The following is a 22437-nucleotide window of genomic DNA, read 5'->3' as shown; positions in this document are numbered from 1 at the left end:
ATGAAGCAGAAATTCAAAAGCAATGAGGGCAATTCAGACACAATAAGCTGGTCAAGATAAATAATAACTGGAAAAAAAGATCCAGGATGGGCCTGAATACTTGACAAAAGGTGGATATCTGGGCTTTCAAGATCCTGTGCCAATTAATTATCCAAACTGATATGCAGGCCTTCAATGTACCTTATAATGAAACAATACTCTGGACAAAGGGCATGATGCCAGGAAGTGAAAGGAATAACAGTGGCATTAACCTCTAGAAACTACCTAAAAAACAATAACATCCTTTCAGCCAAGATTCAGCTCAAAAAATTTCCCAGAAAGTCTTCTCACACATCCCTATACTTCTTTTAGAACACATCAAAACTTCCCTGGCTTGTAAATAGTTTAAACTGACACACACGATTAATTCAAGTAGTTATTTGTCAATGGGGGAACCAAAAAGTTATGATGGAATACATTATCATAAAACCAACTGTTTTAATTCTAAAGAATAATAACTTCCGTCCTGTCTTGAAATCCAAAATTCCTTTGGAGTACCACTGAAGCATTTCACTGGGTTTATAAAGATTTGCAAACATGAACAGTAATGTGAGTTTATCATATATTATAGGGAGAGCACACTGTATCTCATTTGATATGTAATTATCTAAAGCCATTCAAAGTGCAGCACAGTATATCAAAATCAGTCACACGTAGAACCTCAAAGAAGTAGGCCCTGGAGGTCATTGTCACATAGGTACACTAGGTTGTGTATAAGGATTGTGGGAAACATTTGATCTTTCTGTCATGGTCACAGATTACCGGGCCAATCCTATCCATGATAGGAGTAGCACCGGGGAATTCAATATGATATACATTAATATATCAAAAATAGATCCATCTTCTGTTTTTGCATTTCTCAAAGTCGGAGCAGAACCAATTTGGATACGCATTTGTACAAATACTCAGTAAGGTACAGTGTGATCTTGGTTCCTTTTGATTTTCAAACAAATATGTTAAACAAAGTAGGACGTATTTTTATGAGGCACAAGGGAGATGCAATAACTTGTCTGTATGACGTAATGGCTGCAGTTATGGCCCACATGGTTTGCATCACAAGGGACACTATTCTTACTGTAACGAATAGAAATAGACTTACTATTACTACTTTAATACACAGATGAATATATATATATATATATATATATATATATATATATATATATATATATATATATATATATATATATATATATATATATATATATAGTATACTAAGCATCAATGACAAGTATATATTCTGGTCTTAATAACTCTACAGTGTATTTTATATAATGAACAACAGCTTCACCATAGGGTGTTTTCTAGTGATGTTTTAGTAGCCTCTTCTTACTTAATATCTGTGATGCCTCTTTATTCTCTCCATATCTGCACATTTTTATCCACATACTGATGTCAGCAAGTGGCGGTTTACTGTGGGGAATATTTTATTTTTTTAAATGGTGCAGAGGATTACTGCTGGTTCAAATTATTTTCTTTATGTTATTTAACCACATTGTGACACACATGAAAATGCTTCAATACACTTTGATCTAAAGATATGCATAGAATATGGCATTGTTCATCTACAGGGTAGTAAAAAAAAGGAATATGATGAGGTATGAAGATCAATTTACTGTAAGGCCTGGTTTCACAGACCCTGATTAGCACTACATTTGGACTACCTTACCTCTAATTACATTTGGAAATCCAAAATTGGGGCTAATCAGGGTCTGTGAAACCAGCCAAAAGTGTTTTTCAATCTATTTAAATCATATGTTTAAATACAGTACACTTATAGTCTGCCATTCATTTAGGAGGCCCTGGAGAAAGAGATGATCGCACATGAATGCTATGCTAGTCCTCTCCTCAGTTTCCTTTCAACACAAATAAACACCAATCACCAAGAAATATAACCCCATGGTTCAATTCCATATCAATTCAGAGTAAATAAGTTCATCCATTTCAGATTTATTGCCGATGTCTTCGGCCCCACACCAGTGAAATGGTTGCTGTTTCGACATTTCATTCAGCTATATCAATTATCCTTCTTATTTATACAGAATGGCAAATGTGATACCCTTTTGTTGCTAAAACATGATACTCCTTTTTGTTCCTTCTCAGAAGTTGAAGGCTGAGGCAAATTCTTTTTCTGCTAAGCAATTAAAACCGAACAGGAAAAAAAAAATACTTCGGAATCCATTTTCAAATAACATTCTTCTCTCATTACAAACTTGCTTTGCTGCTTTTACAACACAGTTGTCTAATAAGACACAGAATGTGTAAAATCATCTGTGTGCAATATCTTCCAATGTAGAATTTCCCCACATTTTAAACGTATGTAAAAAAAAAATAATAATTCAATACAACACAAGCACACAAATAAAAATACACAATATTGTAACTAAGTTATTGAGGATGGATTTTTTAAAGCTCATCTTCATGAGTAAAATAAACACATCACTCAATGTAGCAGTATGCTGTTTATATTAAAAGTACATATGGAAAAGAAAGCATGTTTGAACCTAAATAAAACAGCTGAATTTCCTAAATCAAGCTCTGCAGCTGCTTAGCAACACAGTGTAATCTGGAACAGTGCAATTTGGCCAGTCACTACCACTGGATTTGAATAAATGCAATACATATTACAAAATGAGATCCTTATGACGTTCATAAGGTGTTATAAGCAACTATCAAGTTTCTGAACAAATATCAGTGTGCTGCTAAGCACATAAGACACCCTTTGTTCATCCACTGCCTCCCCTACTAAACCTTTAGGCAGACACGACTGTGGTCCTAGAACTGTGTGAAATCAGAAACATTACATTTCTAAAAATCCTAGCGGTGACAACGTACCAGGCTCAATTTTCAGCTTCCATGGTGACAGAGACATTTGGAATTAAAACAGACAGCAATACATACTTCATGGTTGCCACAGCAATCATCACAATCAAATCCCTTGAGCTTGTAGCTGCAAAATGAGTTCCCTGTTCTGCCCCTTTATCGTTAGAGAGGTCTAAAGGGCTTTTACTTCATATAGGCACCATTTTTGTGAAACACATCAAATACGTTATTGACCAATTGCTAGTAAAATGAAAATGAAAGCTATCTAATTATTTTTCCATTTCAATGTTGTTAATTGTATATGCTATGGAACCGCAACTTGTACCACTCAATATCTACAACATTTTAAATGTGAAAAGTAAATGTGCCATCCAAATTATATTGTTAAACACAATATTATAAATAAATTACGTTCTACGGGGTTCACTGTGGTTGTGAATTTTGCTGTTAGGTAGATTAATAATCGTTAACATCTTTAAATTAACTACCATGTAATTTCACTAGTTTTGTAACATCCCTGTTAAAAGAATCACTGCAGCCCAGACCTCTAACTCCCAGACTTACTATACTTAAGCTACCATTCACACTGCAGTATAGCTCTCCAGCAACTGCGCTACCCAAAGCCACTGCCTGAAGTACAAGAGTTCTGCATGATAACCACTGATTAACTAAAATCTACTGCATTGTGTGCTGCCATAAAATCCCACTTTATAATTGCTGATCTACTTGAATTTAATACAGTATCTACAATCCTTGCACTCTCACCCACTACATTCCACACTTCAGTCCAACATTTTATCCATGGAGCTACTCAAGCTACCTACACTCACTGCAGCCCTACCCTGTAACCACTGAGCTGTTTGTACCTCTTAAAGTGTTCCTATTGGAGATACATCTGACTGACTGCCAGGTCAGACGGCTGAGTGCTACGACCCCAGATCTCACCCACCAATCAAATCAGCTGGCCTTATTTTGAGCCAAAAAGTTTGTTTTTGTTATGCTCCCAGTCTGATGCCAGATTTTTGGGGTTTGTTTCATAGCAAGGGCTCAAAGCAATTGTTTATTCAGCTGCTTCGATACTCAGGAAAGAGTCCAGGGAGAGCGAATTCCAGTTTTCCTGGCATCGTATAACCCAGGCTGCTCAAGAGAAAAGGAAGAAAAAAAAAAACAGTATAATACCCGCAACACAAAACAAGCCTTTAAGCAATGACTTGAAAACAAAGTCTTCTTGTGTGTGCCTACTTGCTTGTATCTACGATTACATTTATTCGATTATAATTTATGATTTCTAACTTCAAGTAATATGAAATTCTCTTACACTAAACAAAGTAGTGTTTCTAGAAAAGTTTCCCAAAAGGTGGTATCCAAAGATAAATTATAAAGTGGCCCAGACAAATTGTTGAAAAGTATTTTAACTCATGTAATTCTGTCAGTACAAATGCATGGGATCAGATTGCAGTAGTCTTATCACACTAATGCACTGCTTTCATGTTTTAAAACAACAATAACACAGTTGAATGTGCCTTGGTGCCCCATGATCAAACCTTACCTGTCTTCGTTGTGAGTCCAAGTACTGTACAATCAGTCTGGTATTGACGCTGTGGCTCCATGTGTTCCCCAGGGCTGCGGTAACATACCCTGACTCCCCGTCTGCACTTACTGGGGACTCTGAAAGAAAATCAATAAATGAATGCAATTTCAGAGCACAGTATTTGCATATGTATATAAAGCAGTATTGCACAGATTAATTTAATTATAGATTTTTCATTTCTGGTGATGATGAAGTACACATTGATAATTTCCAACTAATGTTCATACTGAAAAACTATGCAAAGACCTATGAACAATGAATCGGTCTCCACCAGTGAGGAAGGTCTGATTCCTCTTGTTAATACGATTCCCATCACTAGTATGTGACATAACTAGTAAGTGACATAACTAAAGTCCTGGAAAGGTACGCTTTTCTAATGCCTTTTTAAACCCAGATTCAACTGTATAAAAATTGCTAGATTCTTCTTCATTACTGAAATAGAAAAACGTGTTTTACATAGAGAGAATGACACCATCAGATATGGGAAATTAGCATCAACATTTTTTTCTGTTTGTTTTTGGTGTATCTTAGACCCTAAATGATGTCAATTGGGTGACATTTTGCAGCAGAATAGGCTGTAGTTACTGCTGTCACACTTCCAACTTTGAATACTGGGATTACAAAGGAATCATTTTTAATGTTTTTGCGCTCGGAAATTAGTTCTATGAATACCCTATTTGGAAAAATAGAATCTGTTCAGCATTATTTTAATGATGAACCCTTTAAATTAATAGGAGCTGCTTGGCTGCACTTGGAAGGGTTGTGTTTTGGTACCTCTAGGTTTGCTGTAGGTTAATTAATAAATCGAGCCCAGTCCTGGAACAGGTAGGAGAGGAAGGGAACGAGCAGCACTGGTGGAGCGAATTATTTTTATTGTTATTTCAACTTGGCAGTGTCTCCAAGTCCTGGTTGCAAAGTATGCAACCAGGACTTGAAGACACTGCCAAGTATGAAACCAGGAGTTGAAAGGTGAAATGACAAAGGGTGTGAAAGATATCTTGTTTTAACATAAAAACACCCATATAGCGAGTGAAAGTGAATGACAGGTAAGATTTATGGAATGGTTTTGTTAACCCTAACTATAATACAGTAATGAATAACAAAAAAGTTTCGACATTATATATATATATATATATATATATATATATATATATAAAAATAGAAGCTGCATGGGCATTTATTTTATTTTTTAAAAAATTTCCTTTAAATTTTGCAGTACATATTTAATATATGAATCAGTCAAGAAAATAAGTGAGGCAAGGCTGGATAGTGAATATGACTTTATATATTTTGTTCAAATATAGCTGATACAGCATAAGTAAATAAATAATTTTAATAATTTTTTTTTTAAAGTTCATACCGCATAGTTCTCAAAGTCTTTTTGGTGTACAGCTCTCTGTCTGGCTTGCTGACTGCTGCATAATCCAGTTTATATCCCTGCCGTCATATTTGTTTACATCATCGAATTGTTTGTTTGAATTTCAGAAAGTCAGAAAACAGTGACAATGACGTTTTAATCACCATTTTAGGGCCTCATGCACTAAACAGCGGTAATGTGTTTTGCATGCAGAAAGCCCCTTACTGTGTGTTTTGTGCACCTGCTGCATTCACTAAGCAGTGGCACATGACCTTGCACGTGGAATGAATCGCGTGTAAAGAGATACAGCGTGTGAGTCATTTAAATCCAATTATTAATGTTAATTTATGTAAATGTATTTAAATTGTTTCCCCTAATTCTGCGAGGGAGGTGCTTGATAGGAAAACCATATTCACTTAAAGGTGCTAACTTTACCAAGTGCCTCTGCGTGTGTGAATTGAAACCAGGTGGTGTCACAGAACCAGCAGAAGAGCTGCACAAGAGAGCGAGAGTCAGGGAGAGAGTATTTCGGACCAGGCAGACGTTACTAGGATTGTGTAAAAAGGCAGTAATATCTAGTAATAATAACTATTTGACATTACGCTTCACCTCCCCTGTTCATTTCATACTTTTATCACGTAGAAGCAGCGCTACAGTGGCTGTACACGGTCCATCATCAATGCCGTGTATTTGGTTACTACGGCAACGGGGTCAAACAAACACCGGCTTCATGATTGGTGAATTCCTCATACCGTACAATGACGTAACATGGGAGTCAAAGGCGGGAAGTTTAAAATGGTTGTTTAAATAGTGTTGATTTATTAGCTTGCAGTGTGATTAACAAAAAAAATGCAGACAGCTGACAACTCCAAAAAAGCTCAATTCATTTCAACAGAAGATCCCGTTCAGAGCTACGAAAAGGGGACTTTGCATGCAGATGGTGGGATTCTGTTTTGCTCAACTTGTAATGTGTCTTTTGACAAGCATCTTGACAGAGCTGTACACAAAAACAAGAAAATCAAACATGAAGTTCAGGCTAAACAATTATCGAACAAGCCAGTCATAACCACAGGACTGTTCAAAAAGTGCACAGAAAGTGGAGAAACATGTAATGTCAACAAGTTTGAATTAGTGGAAGCCTTATAGCAACGAACATACAGATACAACGGCTAGTCAATGAAATATTAAGAATTCTTTTTAATGAAAAAAATCCCCAATTGTGGAGCTGCGTGCCTAACAGTGACACACTCAGACGAGAGCATCTCCCTAAAGTGTATGCAGCACACAAAGAATAATTAAATGGCAAAATGAATGATTGAGTCTGTTTGCGTTTATTGCGACAAGGCCACTGATGATCAAGGCAACTGTGTTTTGTACATTATTTTCATTCCACAGAGCTTTACAACTGCTAATTCTGAGGAGCTGACTGCTTACTTAGTAGATACACTGCATCATTAATTTCGGCATTGATTTCAGTTGTGTGTCTGCCTTTGTAATAATAGACAATGTAACAGAGAGAGAAACACCAGCTGTTTACGTCTATGCTTAGTCTTATACAATGTAGATAGAGAATAATAGAGAATGGGTGCACATACAGACCTTAGAAATGCATGGGGAAAGTTTATAAGCTACTGTTAATGTTTTTTTTATTATTATTATTATTATTCTAAGTTGCTAGGCTCCAGTGGCATACATGATGTTATATCATTTACTAATATTTTGATGGTATCTATGGTTTTCATAAAAAAAAAAATCTGTTTTTATAAAGAAAATCACAAAAGCTTTGGTTTTGTCATTTCAGGTTTGCAGTTAACATTTCTCCCGTGTTTAATATTTTGGGATTAAAGGCAGCAAAATAGGCTATAGGAATTACACGGTCAAGTTTTAAAGGTTTATAAAACTCGAAAATGTTGCTGAATATGTCACTCAAGGTTGTTTTTAAAAAATCTATTTTGTCTGCTTGTTACTTTTTTTTGCAACCAACACAGACCATTTTAAACAACTCATTTCCAGCAAGTTTGTTTCATTTTTAAAGATTTCATATTTTTCAATACCAACTTGAGCTCCAGTGTTACAATGTACTCGTACAGAGTTAAACAAGTGTTCCATTAACAGTTACTTCCTCTGCTTTGACTATCTCGCAGGACACTCTGATTTGGGACAAGATCCCTGCCCTCCTCTTACAGAGCTCATTTTTGTCCTTAATGTTTCATTGACATTAATGTTCTCGCTGATTTCTTTAGATTTCTCACTCTGTCCTCCTTGGTCGCTGTCATTGTGACAAACTCAGAACCATACAGAACACTATAGTACTGTGTGTAAACCTCATGCATAATTCCACGTGTTTAATTCTGCGTGCTGAATTCCGTGTGTTCTGACTACTTGCAAATTAATCATTAAGCTCGCTTTATTTGTGCATATAATTAGTTTAGTGAATAGAGCTAGCGCTGGTTCATTTTTGTGCGCGGTGTAGCTTCCCCCTGCCACGCGGTAATTCTGGTTATTTACCACCGTTTAGTGAATGAGGCCTTCAGTGTTTGGAGCATCTTTCTTTTGTAGTATGTTTTGTAATTCATTTTCTGTTAAGTCACAGAATCGCTATTCAGCAGTTTTCTCACATTCAGCCATTTTCTCTTGTTGTGAGGAGTCGGGGTGAAGGGCGTTCCTTTGGAAAGAAAGCTGGCAGCAAGTTAAGACATACATAAGGTTCTGCTTAAAATATTGCATAATGCATGTGTCATCCTGTTTGATCTGAGCCCCAGAGGAAAGAAGCCACAGAGTTGTGAAAGAACACTGCCCTCATGTAAACAGAATCTTTTTATAAACCTCTGTTTTGAACAGAAGTTACATCCTGCAATTTTTCAGACTAAGCGATGATAACGTATTCAGATGCCCCTTTCGCATCTCAAATCAGCAGCTTTCATTTCCTCAAAACATTTCCTGGAAAAAATAATAAATCTTAAAAAATGCATACGGTATCATTCACAGACTAAACACATACAATGTAGACACATAAATTACACAAAGAGGCTTTTTTTTATCCAGTTCAAAACATGAAAACAAAAATTAGAAAAATGAAGTACACACAGAGCTGTTATTTTTTAATGTCTTGAAAATTGTAAAACCAGGGTAAGTCATGCAAACGTGGTTTGGATCTGGGGAACCACAGGGAGTGCTGCACTGGTCTTTTCACTGCCGCACGGTTATGAAGGAAGATCGGCTGGGGATAGTTGCTTTATTATGCTTCAGGGACCACTACTAGTGAAAAAACCCAACACGTTTTGGAGCATAGACATCCCAAGCTGAGCCATTGTTTCTAGGTTAAGTTGCTTCTTCAATGGGTGAAAAGAGAGGTTTGGCTTCACAGCGGGCACAGGGGTCGCCAGTTGACCTTTAGTTCTACTGATTGGGCATTTCAAAATGGTTATACTATTGTGTATATATATCTATAATATAGATAGATAGATAGATAGATATATATATAGAGAGAGAAAGTGTAATACTGTGTATCACAACCACTCACAGGACTGTGTAAAAAGGGGTCTTTATAGATAGGAGAATAATAGATAGAGAATAATAGAGAAGAATGGATGCACATACAGACCATAAAAATGCGTGGGGAAAGTTTATGAGCTACTGTTAAGATGTAAAAGCAGACAGCGCACACTGATATCCGGCCCACACCTCCACCCACTCCTCCAGCTGACATTTCCATCTCAAAACTCCCTCTCCCTTTTTGTCTTTCCGATTCATGATCACAGGGCCAAGAGCAGCTAAAACAGTGGCTTGAACACCCTCACTGAAAAGGTTACTTAATTAAGGAAAGACAGCACAAGAAAGCAGACCACAGCTAAAAAGAAAGATCAAGGTGTATATTTCTACAAATAAACATTAGTCCCCAGCAAACATATTAAGAGTTTGCCTTATACATTTACTTTCTAAATAGACAATGAGCCAAGGCATTGCATGGCCAGCATTCCCAGAGAAGTTGAAGAAGATGAATCCAGTATATTTATACCACTATGTCTCTACGGGTTTGGCAAAAGTGTTTTATTTTATTTTTTTATCTGTTTTCCTGTCACAAGACTCCACAACCCCTTAGACTAGAAATCACTCTGTATGTAGCCTCTATAGATATGGAGGCCATAGGCCTCAAGGAATCCACAGTTCAGAGAGGTTCAGTTTACATACAATTATGTAACTATTTCAACTTTTAAAATATAGCCTTTTTAAGCACCAATAGGCCCTATTTTAAAGCAGGTGCAAATGGAAATTGTCACTCAGAAATACATTAATGTTAGTGGCAGCTTTCTCATTAATTCAGTGGGATATTGTTTGTATTGATTGGTGCCTTTCAGTTATCCCAGTCCTCTGTAGTCATCATCTTCCCCTTTCCCTGGCCTAGACCATTTTAAATTGTCTTGTGGGATGTTTGCTAACTGGTCCTCTATTTCCCAGTAGGAGATGCATTCTGGGATATAGATAATTTAAGTCAATTACACAATACAATGCTTCTCAAAGTCAGATAAAGCTTTGCTTCCTGTTTTTATAGTTTCTATGAAAATAACTACCTAATTTAATGCACATTGGAAAACAATATTGCATGATGCAGTTCCTTTTATAACTTCATAACATGCCTACTTTATTTCCAAATATCTCCCACTAAAGTGACATGAAGGTGTATCTTTGAAGGGGAAAAAGGCTGTCCCTTTGAAGTTGAGTAATTCTCTACTGATAGCAGAATATTATGTTTTATTAAATACAATCAAAGCTTGGCCATTTAAGGTGAACCTATCAAAAATTCTATTTTCCACATAGATGCGTAACAAACTGATTCAACACCATGAGAGCAGATCTGATTGACAATATTGTTTGGAAATTCCCAGAACTTTAATGCAAAGAAATACATAAAACAAAAAAAACAAAGCTGACTGTTGCACTTGGAATGTTTAAAGTCAAGTACATATTACTGAAATCAAAGAGGGAGGTTTTGAGAATTTTAATTAATCAGCAGCTTTACAATCAAAACAATGGGATTATTAGTCACCGCTCATATCGGAAAGTTCAGCAGTGCCAGGCTGTGGAAGGAGTTGTCTGGATCCATCGTTCTCCCCCCATAAAACCTCTAAAGCCGTCTTAAAATGAATCAAAGGCTTTTAATATATATCTTGTTTGTATGAGATCTGACGGAATTCCTTTCAGTAAAAAAACCAAGCGGGAGTAACTGCAGAGTGAATAATCAGGACAAGGAGGCTGCATCTTCTGATGGGCAATACTGGCTTTGACCAACAAAAAATCGCCAGCAGGTTTATTTGCTTTAGAAGTAGACCTTGGCTGTCTAGAGTCACAAATTACATGTTCTGAAATTATATATATATAAACTGTGAATCAGCTGCAGTTCCATTGATTCAGGAACTGCAACTTGTTAAAATATTAGTCCTAGTAGTATATGTCACAGGACTGAGTGAGCACAGGATGTGTATCATAAAAAATGTCTCAGCACTGAGAAGCCATGAAATTGTGAGTATAGAGAACATAAATATATAAAAGAAGTTCATGGGAAATAACTGGGGTGAAAGGTAATATACTTTAAAAGGTTACTGACTTCTTGAACCTCTAAAGCCTCTTTGTCTCTCAAAATCCTGAAATGTCATGACACTCACCACAAACTCTCAGCACAGAGCGAAAAACACCTAAACACTAACATGAAGTACCATTAACTTTCTCATAACAAATTCTACTGCAGGCTTGCACTTGGTCTAGAATGAACTGATACATATCATACATGCTTTAGTTTAATAACCCAAAGGCATTTCTTCAGAATCTGGATTCTGAAAAATCCCTTTCTTCAGAATCAATAGAGTGCATGTCCTGTCATGGATTAAGTTAGCTTTCAATCAAAATATACTGAATTTAAACTTTTTACATTAATATCTTGGAAACAAAAAATATAGGAAAAATATAAAAATGTGATCATTTTGTTTGTATTGAGTGAAGACTGTTTACACAATGTTACAGCAAGTTTAAAATATACCTGTACATCAAGGGGGATTCTCAAGTGGTTCACTCGGTAAAGGCATGACCACATGGTGTGCATGTTAGGGAAGCGCAGGTGCTATATAGATGTATATGAAATCAGCTGGGATTACATTATTGTACAGCGCTACAGTAGCCCCTAATGGACAGGTACCCAGCGAACACCTGACATCCACCATCAAGCTCAAGGGTGTAAAAATGCGATTGGCCTAGCAGTGGGATAAGAGGTGGTTTTTAGGGGAGTTGCTGTTATGAGGGAACATAGCTGGACACTGAATTAGTTATAACAAATGGGGGTAAAGTATTTGGATACTCTAAATTTTTAAAAAAAAGAGTAAGGGACTTGGGTTTTGATGGTTGCTAGAATAAAGAATAAGCTAAATGCATTTAAAAACAAATGTATGATGTTTCTTGCCAAAATATGTGGCACACGTGGCCCACTTGCAACCGTAGTTGTGTTTTCCACGAACACCCATTGGTGAATGGAGCCATAGCTAGCTGATCACATGACATGTCACGTGACCACACCAATTTATATATATTACAGACTCATTTTGTTTCCATTTTCAAATTGTTTGTCCAGTGATACAAACATGCCAGTACAGGACAGTGTCATTCATCTGCAGTGGGGTCTGAGCGGGGGTTAAAAGGGTTAACCTTAGTAGACTGGAAAAATGTGCATGACGGGGAAAATGTCCTCTTGAGTTCAGTCAACTCTAACGAAAGCAGACAGTGCAAAGCGGCCACGAAGCAGACATAACAAACGGAAACATGGTTTAAATTTCCCTGCCTCTTGAGAACAGAGTACTATCAACCACCCGCCTCCCCCAAACACTATACCATTCCAATGTAAACAGGCTCTTTGAAACATGACTGCATTTCTCAGTATTTACTTACAATACTTAATTGAACAGAAAGCTATTTTGTTTCAATCAAAATCCCTTCCCTATCCGTCATCTTAAGAAGCTGTGATGTAATAATGGAAAAAAAAAAAAAAAAGTTTTTGTTTATTTGGTTTACTCTTGGATAAGCCCAACTGGAATGGAAAATCTTGTTTACAGTGGGGTCCTCTTACAATCTTACAACCCAGTTTGACAGGGGGAACTGAGGCTCCAGGCATCCAAGTTGTCTAAATACCGGTGTTTAGATAATACAAATTGAACTCAAAGGCTGATTTACTGTTATTATTACAAAGTCTGCCCTGTTGTATCTATTTCTCTTTGTGTGATAAGCAAAAAAAGGGTCAGGTAAAAAATAAACTAATTGATCTATATATTTAACAAGACATGGATGCCCAAATGGGCCTTAACAGACAGTGGGTGTATTATTTATGTGAGAGTTTTGCCCTTTCAAGCGAGTTTCCAGCTCATCATTATGTCATGTGCAATAAATTAGGATGGTACGATCTTGACAATGGGAGGTTGTTTCATTGGCTTATAATTATCTGGAAATGCTCTGCAAATCAGACGCCAGCTTATTAATGTCACTACTTTAGTGAAGCTCAATGCAATTATCTCTTACAATCTAATAGGAGACTGCAGCTCTCATTACCCGAGAAGCAGAGAGTGGGAGAATGGTGCTTCTCATACACAATGTCGCTGACCAACACAGAGCATTGGTCATCAAAACCTCTGAATGGCTTGCTATTGTATGAAATTCAAACTATACGCAACAGTTCTTTTTAATATGGTGAAGCATGTGGCTTTGATTTTTTCTGATTTATTACCCATTTCAAAACAAGCATGGGCCTAACATGTACTCTTTTTTTGCCAAAAAAAAAAAAAAAAAAAGATTAATTCAGAAGAATCTACTGATATATTTACAATTTTAATTAAATACATAAATCAATCAATAAATTAATTAATGAATCTAAGTAAAGCATCCAGTGCAAGGGTAAATATGACCAACTCAACAACAGTGGTTGTATACCCTGGCACCCCTGTAAAATTGGCAGATTTGAATTTTTTTTAACGTTGATGTTTTGTTTTTGTTTTGTTTTTTTGTTGGGGGTGGGGGGGGGGGTTATGTTAATTGAATGTCACTTTTGTCTAAACTTTGAATTGTTTTAAAAATAGCGCAGTTTTTCAGAGACAGCGATTCCTTAAGCAGAACACTTGTTTTCATTTAAACTGGCACAGTAGTACCCTGTCAAGGTCAAAACTGTGGCCTGTTATCGTGATTAATTCACCATTAATTACAAAATTACTCACATGAACTTCCTCTATCCCTTTTTGTACCTACTTCACATTTTCTACTTTTTTTTTTTTTGTTCCTGATTTGGTTTTGTTGAGTTTTCTTAAATACATAAATAAATAAACCCATAAACACACCAAATCACCAGTTTCATACATGGTTCCTAAGGCAAAGTATTTTAATTCAAACCATTCAGCTGTCTTCTGTTGGTATGCATGTGTATTAAACTGGGTGTTTGGGAAGCTTAGCAGCTGTTTCAGTTTTACATTTGGCTGGGAACAGCAATTATGGAATGCCTAATGATTCTGGCAAACTCCCATAAACCGGTTCAGTGGCAGTGTCTCTCATTAGGCAGAGTCTGTGTTTCAGTAATTTAAAAACATCAGTGGTTTGGTGTGGAAGTGGGATCAAGTGGGAGCCAGGTGGTCGGAGGTTCAAACCTCTGATTTGGATTACACAACACTGTCAAAAGCACCAATCACAGCTTAACAGCCTTGAGTTAACATCAATTCCATACATCGTCTGAATGCAAGTTGTAAGTTAACCATTTCTATGGTACAGTCAGTGAAGTGAACATACTGTCAGTACTTACTGTAAAACAAGTAGTAAACGGTCCTTCCATTCAGCATATCCTGATCTTTGTAATCTGTGTAATTAGCAATGTTAGTCATTATCAAACCACTACCGATGGTCAGCATTTATAAAGCTTTAGGTTTGTATTAAGTGTACTTTTTAGGGAGACAGATATAATTGAGAATAGCAATGGTGGAAGTTTTTGGGATCTCTATAAGATGACCGGTACATGTTATGTAGAGTAAGTTCTTACAGTAAATTGGTTACACTGGAATAAGCATTACTTGCTAATGTTAGGTTTTAATCATTTTACTTTTTAAATTGTATAAAAGTTCTTAAAACAAAGTGCTGGAATTCGTTTTTTTTTTTTTTGTTTTTTTTTTTAATGACAGCAATATGGTTCCTCCAGCCATGTTCCAGCTCATTTCAAACTGTTTACGCTAGCTGAACATGCTGTGACTCAATGAGACTCAATTTTACTGCCTTCATTGCAGTTTCCCAGGACAGATGGTAAATAAGAAGAAGAAGAAGAAGAAGAAGAAAGCATCTTAGTGATTTCCATCCTCTTCCATGTTTAGAGCTATTAGTAACATGAAAAAGTCCAATGTTAGTAAGACATACTGACAGACAGACAAACATATACCCACAGATCCAGATACTTTTAACACTTGTACTAAAAAACATCCTTGTCAAGTTTCATAATAATTGGATAAGTGATTTTTTTTAAATATCTGTGGAAATGCAAGTGTGACATACAGATATATGGTCAGACAGACATACAATCTCCATATACCACTGGAAACTACAATGGGGTTAGTGTGTATTTTTGTTACTACTGATTTACTAGCAAAACTAGTTTGAATTTGTTAATTTGAGCGTTGGATGAACTCAATTAGATCTCTATTAGATCTCTACAGTCAGCCAAACATAATCTAGTAGATCTTTAGATACACTTCTACCAACAAACACTACACTCAGGAACCACGCAGTTACATTTAATTAACCTACACTCCTGACAAACATGAGAATAACATGGGTTTGGCAAGCTTACTTTGCAGTGTGAAAATGAGATGATTTACCTGAGCACCCCATGCTCTGTGAAGGAAATCTTGTTTAGAAAGTTGTCACAGGATGCAATCAAACTAGGAAGTGAATATGTACCACAAGTCTGAACATCTAATGTAAGAGTGAATAGCAGTAGCTTTTGGGTCAAATCTTATCGTGATCACAGACTCAATCTAATGCAAATGTAATGTATAGACACACAAATTACTGCACGCACATACAGAGGGTCCTCATAATCATGTACTAACCACACAATACATGAAAAGTTAAAAATCATGTGACATCAAAAGTTTTTTTGGATTATAGCCAAATGCAATCTAAAACCTCTATTGTAGGCTAGGCGTATAAGCCCAACCAGCTGTATCATTAAGTACAAGACACTCTCTTAAAAATGATTCTCAGTTTCTAGGGATAAAACTAAGTTGAAATCATAAGCAGAGAAAATATGCTGCATGAGATCTGTAAAAACAAGGCAGGCACAGGTTATGATGCAGCCCATTGTGTTGTTGAAAGTGAGGTGTGAACCGGGTGCTTTAAAAACAAATATAGATGATGTGTTTGTATACAGGTGTGCAGCTTTTACAGGAAGATGCTGTGCAGATACGCAGTAGAGGAACGTTCAGTAGAAGGCGTGGTGTGCTCAGCGTGGCGCCCACAAAAACCACAAGCTTACCGACACAGTGGCAGCTTCTCTCTCTCTCTCTCCCCCTAAAAAACGGGGTTAATTTACTCACTACTTCAGCAAACTAGATTCATACATAAACATTCTAACTAGCAGTTTGACTTGTAAGATAAAAAGGGATTTGTCCAAAATAAACAGACTGAGCTGTCACACTTGAGATCTTATTTTATCAAGACTTTTAGTCTTAATGTGGTAAAGGTGAAAAGGTTCCTTGACTTTTGTAAATGTATTACAGGTATTTTTAAACATGTTACACTTTTCACAAACACACATAGGACTGATGTCATGTCTCTCAAAAGAATTACCGGCAGTCAAACTATATATCCAACACAAACTATGGGTACACCACTGGTAAGGATATAGTATGTGTATGACTATTGTAGGGATTATTCAGATGTAGAATACAGTTTCTATTCATAATTTCCTTTGTCTTAAATAAAATATTAAAAACACTTGATTTTGTGAAACTGCCTTGTAACTAAACCTTTATACAGATTAAAAGGAAAGTAATATGCAGTGTATATAGTATATCCTATTGAGTTTAGGTCACTTAATTTCAGTGCCTGAATGATGTGTAAAACCACTGTCCAATATAAATCTGTTTTAAAGTGTACATAAGGACCTTTTTATTTTATTGTTCCCATGTTTTGCTACAACTGTTTACGTAAATTGTGTGTACTGTTTAAATTTGGACCACTTTTTTAAACTTTTAAATTGCATTCCCTGCCTCAAGATGCCCGCATGGACCTCTCAGAACTACATTTCCCATCATCCTCCTGCTCACAGATGTAACTGAGATGGATTTACCAGTGAGCAGGAGGATGATGGGAAATGTAGTTCTGAGTCGTCCATGCAGGTACATGGGAAGCCATTTTGAGGCAGGGAATGCAATGTAAAAGTTTAAAAAAGTGGTCAAAATGGTAAAAAAAAAATAATAATAATTCAAACACAATAAAATAAAAAGGTCCTTATGTACCCTTTAATATGCTGTGTAGGTATAATTTTGTTATCATGAATCCAGCAGCACCTATCGAAATATAATCCCCATATATTACGGCTAGTAGTTTGTACCACCTGGATCTGGTATCAGGTATCTGGGACTGCTGTGCTATCCAGTCCAGTTGTAACCCCCTCCCCAAGGTAAAAGACAGGCCTTCCAACCTGAATTAAATGTTATTGAGCTCTCCAAGCACTAAAGACTTGGCTTGGGACCAACGTCCCCCCCACCTGAAAAACATGCAGTTTGCAACTTGGTGCCTAAAAGCTCCCCGTCTGGTCTCCAGATGCTGAAGCTAAAACTTAAGGGAGGTGTTTAAAATCTGATAAATGCTGGGATTTTTTTCTGTTTCCAACAGTTTAAATTGTCTATAATTTAACACGCACACTGAAGCTAATTTGCACTGGGAATCATTTATTTTCTTTAATATTGTTCCCAGAATTTTGAAACGGCACTAAAAGGGATGTGTGCACCAAATCAGTGTATCCACACAGTTTCATTGTTTTTCGACAAAGATTGCTAAGATTAGACGAGCAGAGTTTCACGTGAACTTTCCAAGGCTTTTACTAGCTGTGATGTCGATGGCTCAGTAGTAATCAATCCTGGGCCAGAAAGCGACAGATACAAACCTACAGTAATCAAACAGGACTGCTGGGGCACAGTATTGCTGATGTTCAAACAGAGTTAACCAGGTAAAGCAACTCTTCCTATTGCCATGTTACAGCCGGACATTAAACAAAGGAGACCGGCTATATATCATGTAGAAATAAAGATTGCGGCTGTTGATGTATTCATCAGTTTTTTTACGTAACGGTTTGCTTTTTTGGGGAATTGGCTTTGTATTTTACTGCATTACAAGGATTGGTATGGGTATTCAATAGATCACTTCCTCCATCAAAGAAATTTGGAGTGACCGCATTCAGACTCCCAATTCTTAGTGGTTTGATTGTGTTTTCTAATAATGTAAACCAACCAGACAAATTTCAAATCACTCTCATATGAGAAGGCAGATGGGAAAAGTAGCTACAGTATAAGTAGTACAATAAGTAGTACAATCAGCTTGGAAGATGTGATATGAACACACAAGAGTTTGGCCAAACTAAACAGATGCCAAACATTTGTTTTTGGAAGTTTGTCATTACTTGACTAAAAGGATGTGCTGCTGTTAAATAATAGCTTGACACAATAGTTTTCATCAAGCTGTTATGATTCTTGAAAAACAATGGAAATTAGACAGAACTCTTGACCTAATGTACTACTGCACTGTACTTTTAGAACTAAATCCAAAGAGGTCAAGTGAAAAAACAAAACCAGGTAAGGTAACTAACTTCATGGCCCAGTTTTATTTTTTAACAGAAGTACATGAAACTGAGGTCAGCGGTACCCTGGTCACTGATCTCTGGCCGACAGTCGACAGCCCTCAGGTGAATAATAAACAGAGAGGAGATGAATTTTCTCAGAACCGGAGAAGCACTGCTCTTGAAAGAAGAAACCTGAAAAAAGGTCTAAACTGAAGCCGTCAGATATTAATCTGATTACATAAGCAGGACTGTGAATCGGATATGCCTCATTGTTCCACATTTCCCCAGCCTGAGCAGATGGAGGCAAGGGACCCTTTCCTGTTTAGAGCCTACATTCTAATTAGATTTCTAAGGTGGGTAAAGTTACAGTCTTACGGCAGCCATAGAGCACAGCGTTTGCTGAAAACTGGGGAAATGTCACCTTACCACAACCAGAACATGTATGCTCACCTAGCATCACACCTTTACCCATTAATAACAATGCAGATCATAAATCTTATGGATATTAAAAAAAAACAAAAAAAAAAAACATAAATAGTTAAAAATTGCTATATAACCCAATCTCCATAAGTACTGTACCTGTTTGCTGCTGTAGCCAAAGCAGGCACATGTGTATTTATGATAGTGAAAATTCAATCATAATTTACCTAAAGTATATCCACACATGGGTGTGGCATATCTATCTGATGAGGAGTGCTGATTTTTTGTACTGGGGGGAATGGAAAACAGTTATGCAAAAAAAAAAATATCACATGTTTAATTTAGTATACTGTGAGTGCAGTGTTATTATGGGACAAATGCAGTGGTACAGATATGTTACACAATCTCACCTTTACCTTCCGGCACATTACATTCCAGGTGTGAGGGTGCAGTACCTTTCCTGCTGAGGTGCGTCGTAATCTGATTGGTTAGAACCACCTGGAAAGAAAAAGAGCGATAGAGGTGATATCAACATTAGAAAGAAGTCAAACCAAACTTCATAGACAGTACAATATAAATAAGCCCACTCGAAACAGTGAGTGGGCTTGGCCAAACGTCCTTTCACCATGACAGCCGAAGAGCTGGTCAGACTGACGCAGCACTCTCGTCCTATCCACATAACCTCTCAATACCCGAACCAGGCAGAGGGAATTTAATCCCCGATCCTCCTCCGAAGAAAAGGAAAGCTGACTGGTTTAAGTGGAAAACCGTAACCACCTTAGAGAAAAAAGCGTGCCAGACCCACAGTTGGAGTCTGCCCGGTTCTGAGTGCCAGAGGGTGTCTCTCGTCTGACTGAGGAGATCCAGGCGCAGCGGAATCTCCCAGGGCTGGCCTTGCAGCAGCTGGCAAAGGTTTGAAAAACAGATTCTCCTGGGCCATCTGGGGGCCAGCAGGAGAACGGTCACCTCTTCTCTCCGTACTTTCTCCAGGAAAGCCGGGAGCAACAGTACTGGCGGGAATGCTTACTAGAGTGATGAACCGCTCGCAACTACAGTGGATTTATGTGCAGGGATGTCCAACGGCCTGACCAGGACCTGCGGACTACTCTGCTGGCCAAGACTGCACACCAACCTGAGTTGCATGCCTCCGTTGTCAACACCTGACGGCAGTGGATTACACTTACACTTTCGTGAGTGGCTCGTCTCCACCAGCGCAGGGCTTCCCAGCATACGCGAGACACGGTCAGCCGACATTGCGTTCGGATGTATGAGCCACGCCTAAAGCAGATGCATATGGAATAACTCCAGCTGAAGGGCTGATGAAGCCATCAGACCCAGCAACTTCTGACACAACACCAAAAGTACTATCGCCCCCTGTTGAAACAGGGACAGGCAATTTTGAATGGCAGCCACTCTGTCATCTGACCGATAGGCTCGCATTGTAAGGAAGAACAGAAATTAAATGGCTTTTGGGATCGTTGAGGGTAAGCCCCAGCCTCGACAGATGCTCCGTCACTATTGCCGTATGGGCTGCTGTCCCTTCCTGAGACGGGACAGCTCAACCAGTCGCCCAGGTAATTCAACACCCTGATCCCCTGCAGCCGCAAGGGGCTAGGATGGCATCTACGCACTTCAACTCGACGATGTAAACAAATATGACAGCCAGACAGAGAGCTGTATGCCAAAAAAACTTTGATAACTATGTGGTGTGAACTTCAAAAACTCTGTTTATTTATGTTATTTGTTATAAATATATAAAGTCATCATAGCCCCCAGTCGGTAATAATAGTATAGCCCTCCTCTCCAGTCCATATTTACGATATATAGAGATAGAGCTAGACAGAGATAGAGAGAGAGATATATGTATTTCTGACTAAGCAAAGGTGACAATGCACAGCTCTGGTAAGAGTTTCCTTAAAAGTATATTTATCATTATTGATCTCATTTTTAACTTCCCTTCACACTGAGGACTGACAGAGGCCCACATGCAGGGGCTCCTTACTGTATAACAAAAGAGAACTTGACCAGCCATCATGCAGTATTCACTTGGCACACTATTTCTTGGTTCAAAAAAGATTATTTTTGCATTATTTTAAAATAAGCCAAAGCTGATATATACTTTTGTTTTAAAAATGCATTCATTCAATTAAATATTCATATGTATCATTCCTGCCATGCAGTTTTAATGTCAAAATAATCCTTTTGGGGTCCATTTCAAATCCAGTCTGAATACAAAATCTTGAAAACTGCCTATTGAATATAAAGAATATTGAGGTTGTTGCTGTAGCAGTAGGAAATATTTTCTACAACTGCCGACAGACATACAGGTCCCAATCAGACTAAAGGTGGGGTTCTGGCACAGAAAGATTCAGTTAAGCCTGAGAAAGTGGAACATTACATTTTGTTTTGGCTCTACTCTGTGTTTTGATAAAAGCCGGTTGGCACTGTTATGTATGTGAAATCTGTTTCACCTACATATTCCCTCCCCCTGCCATTACCCAGCAGATCAATTGATGACAGATAAAGTTAGCATAGCTTTCAGTTTGAAAAGATCAGGAAACCAGATAAAGTGTATGAGTAATGTTTATATTAAAGGCACACTTTTGTATAATAGTAACCCCCCCCCTTATCTCAGCAGGATTAATACAGAGTTAAAGGCCAGTGCTGCTTGGATCATTAAAATCAACCCCCATAGCTGGTACTACACAAGGTTAAAGAGAGTTCTCAGTTTGCAAGTCTTAGAAAATCTGTTACAGTTTTATTTCCTGAGTCAAAATGAAAATACAGTTTTGCTAGAACATGTGTTTCTTTCAAAACTTCAAATGTAAGACCCCTGTAGCTGGATTCTTACTCATATATTCCATCGGTATTATATTATTTGATTACTAAATCTTTAAAATGTACAGTTAGGTCCCACAGGAAACACATATAGCATTCTCACATAGATAAATCAGTGGGTCCTATTCACAAAGCTGTACCCCAGGGGTATTTTCTTAGTTTATACTGTTTGGTATCCATGAAAGCTTTCAAGATGCTTCCTGGTTAGCAAATTGTATTTAATGCATCAAAACATACTTTAAAAACACATCATTTAATGCTTTGTGAATAAACATAAACAAGAAATAGCAAAAAAGAAAACATGCTACTTTATATTAAAAATACTCTTGGTATGCATAGATTTTCTAATTAAGGGTTATTTTTCACATTCCTGAACAGCCTCAGGGAAAGGATTCATATCGTTTCCATTCGTAAAAACACCAGATGAGAAACTTTCGCTATTTCAGACTGCACTTAGAATTAAATCTAGTAAGAAAAATTCCCTTCTTGGCGTTTTAGTGCTCTGCTGTCTTTTTTTCAGAT

At 37.3% G+C, this 22437-nt stretch overlaps 1 protein-coding gene across 5 annotated transcripts in view; it reads right to left on the bottom strand.

Moving 5' to 3' along the window:
* Window positions 1-22437, bottom strand: part of LOC117421874 (DNA repair protein RAD51 homolog 2-like) — a 175604-nt gene that overhangs the window by 101585 nt on the left and 51582 nt on the right. For 4 of the 5 annotated variants that reach the window (XM_058987504.1, XM_058987506.1, XM_058987507.1 and 1 more), the window contains exons 7-8: window positions 19488-19575; window positions 4412-4530 (exon numbers count right to left, since the gene is read on the bottom strand). In XM_058987504.1, coding sequence (XP_058843487.1) covers window positions 4412-4530; window positions 19488-19575 — 207 coding nt within the window. The remainder of the gene's footprint in view (window positions 1-4411; window positions 4531-19487; window positions 19576-22437) is intronic. The other variant, XM_058987505.1, reaches the window with a different exon arrangement.

This window comes from Acipenser ruthenus, chromosome 15 (genome assembly GCF_902713425.1).
Source record: "Acipenser ruthenus chromosome 15, fAciRut3.2 maternal haplotype, whole genome shotgun sequence".
In the NCBI taxonomy this organism is placed as follows: Eukaryota; Metazoa; Chordata; class Actinopteri; order Acipenseriformes; family Acipenseridae; genus Acipenser; species Acipenser ruthenus.
Note: the sequence above shows the minus strand (reverse complement) of the source record. Positions and strands in the feature narration are given on the sequence as shown.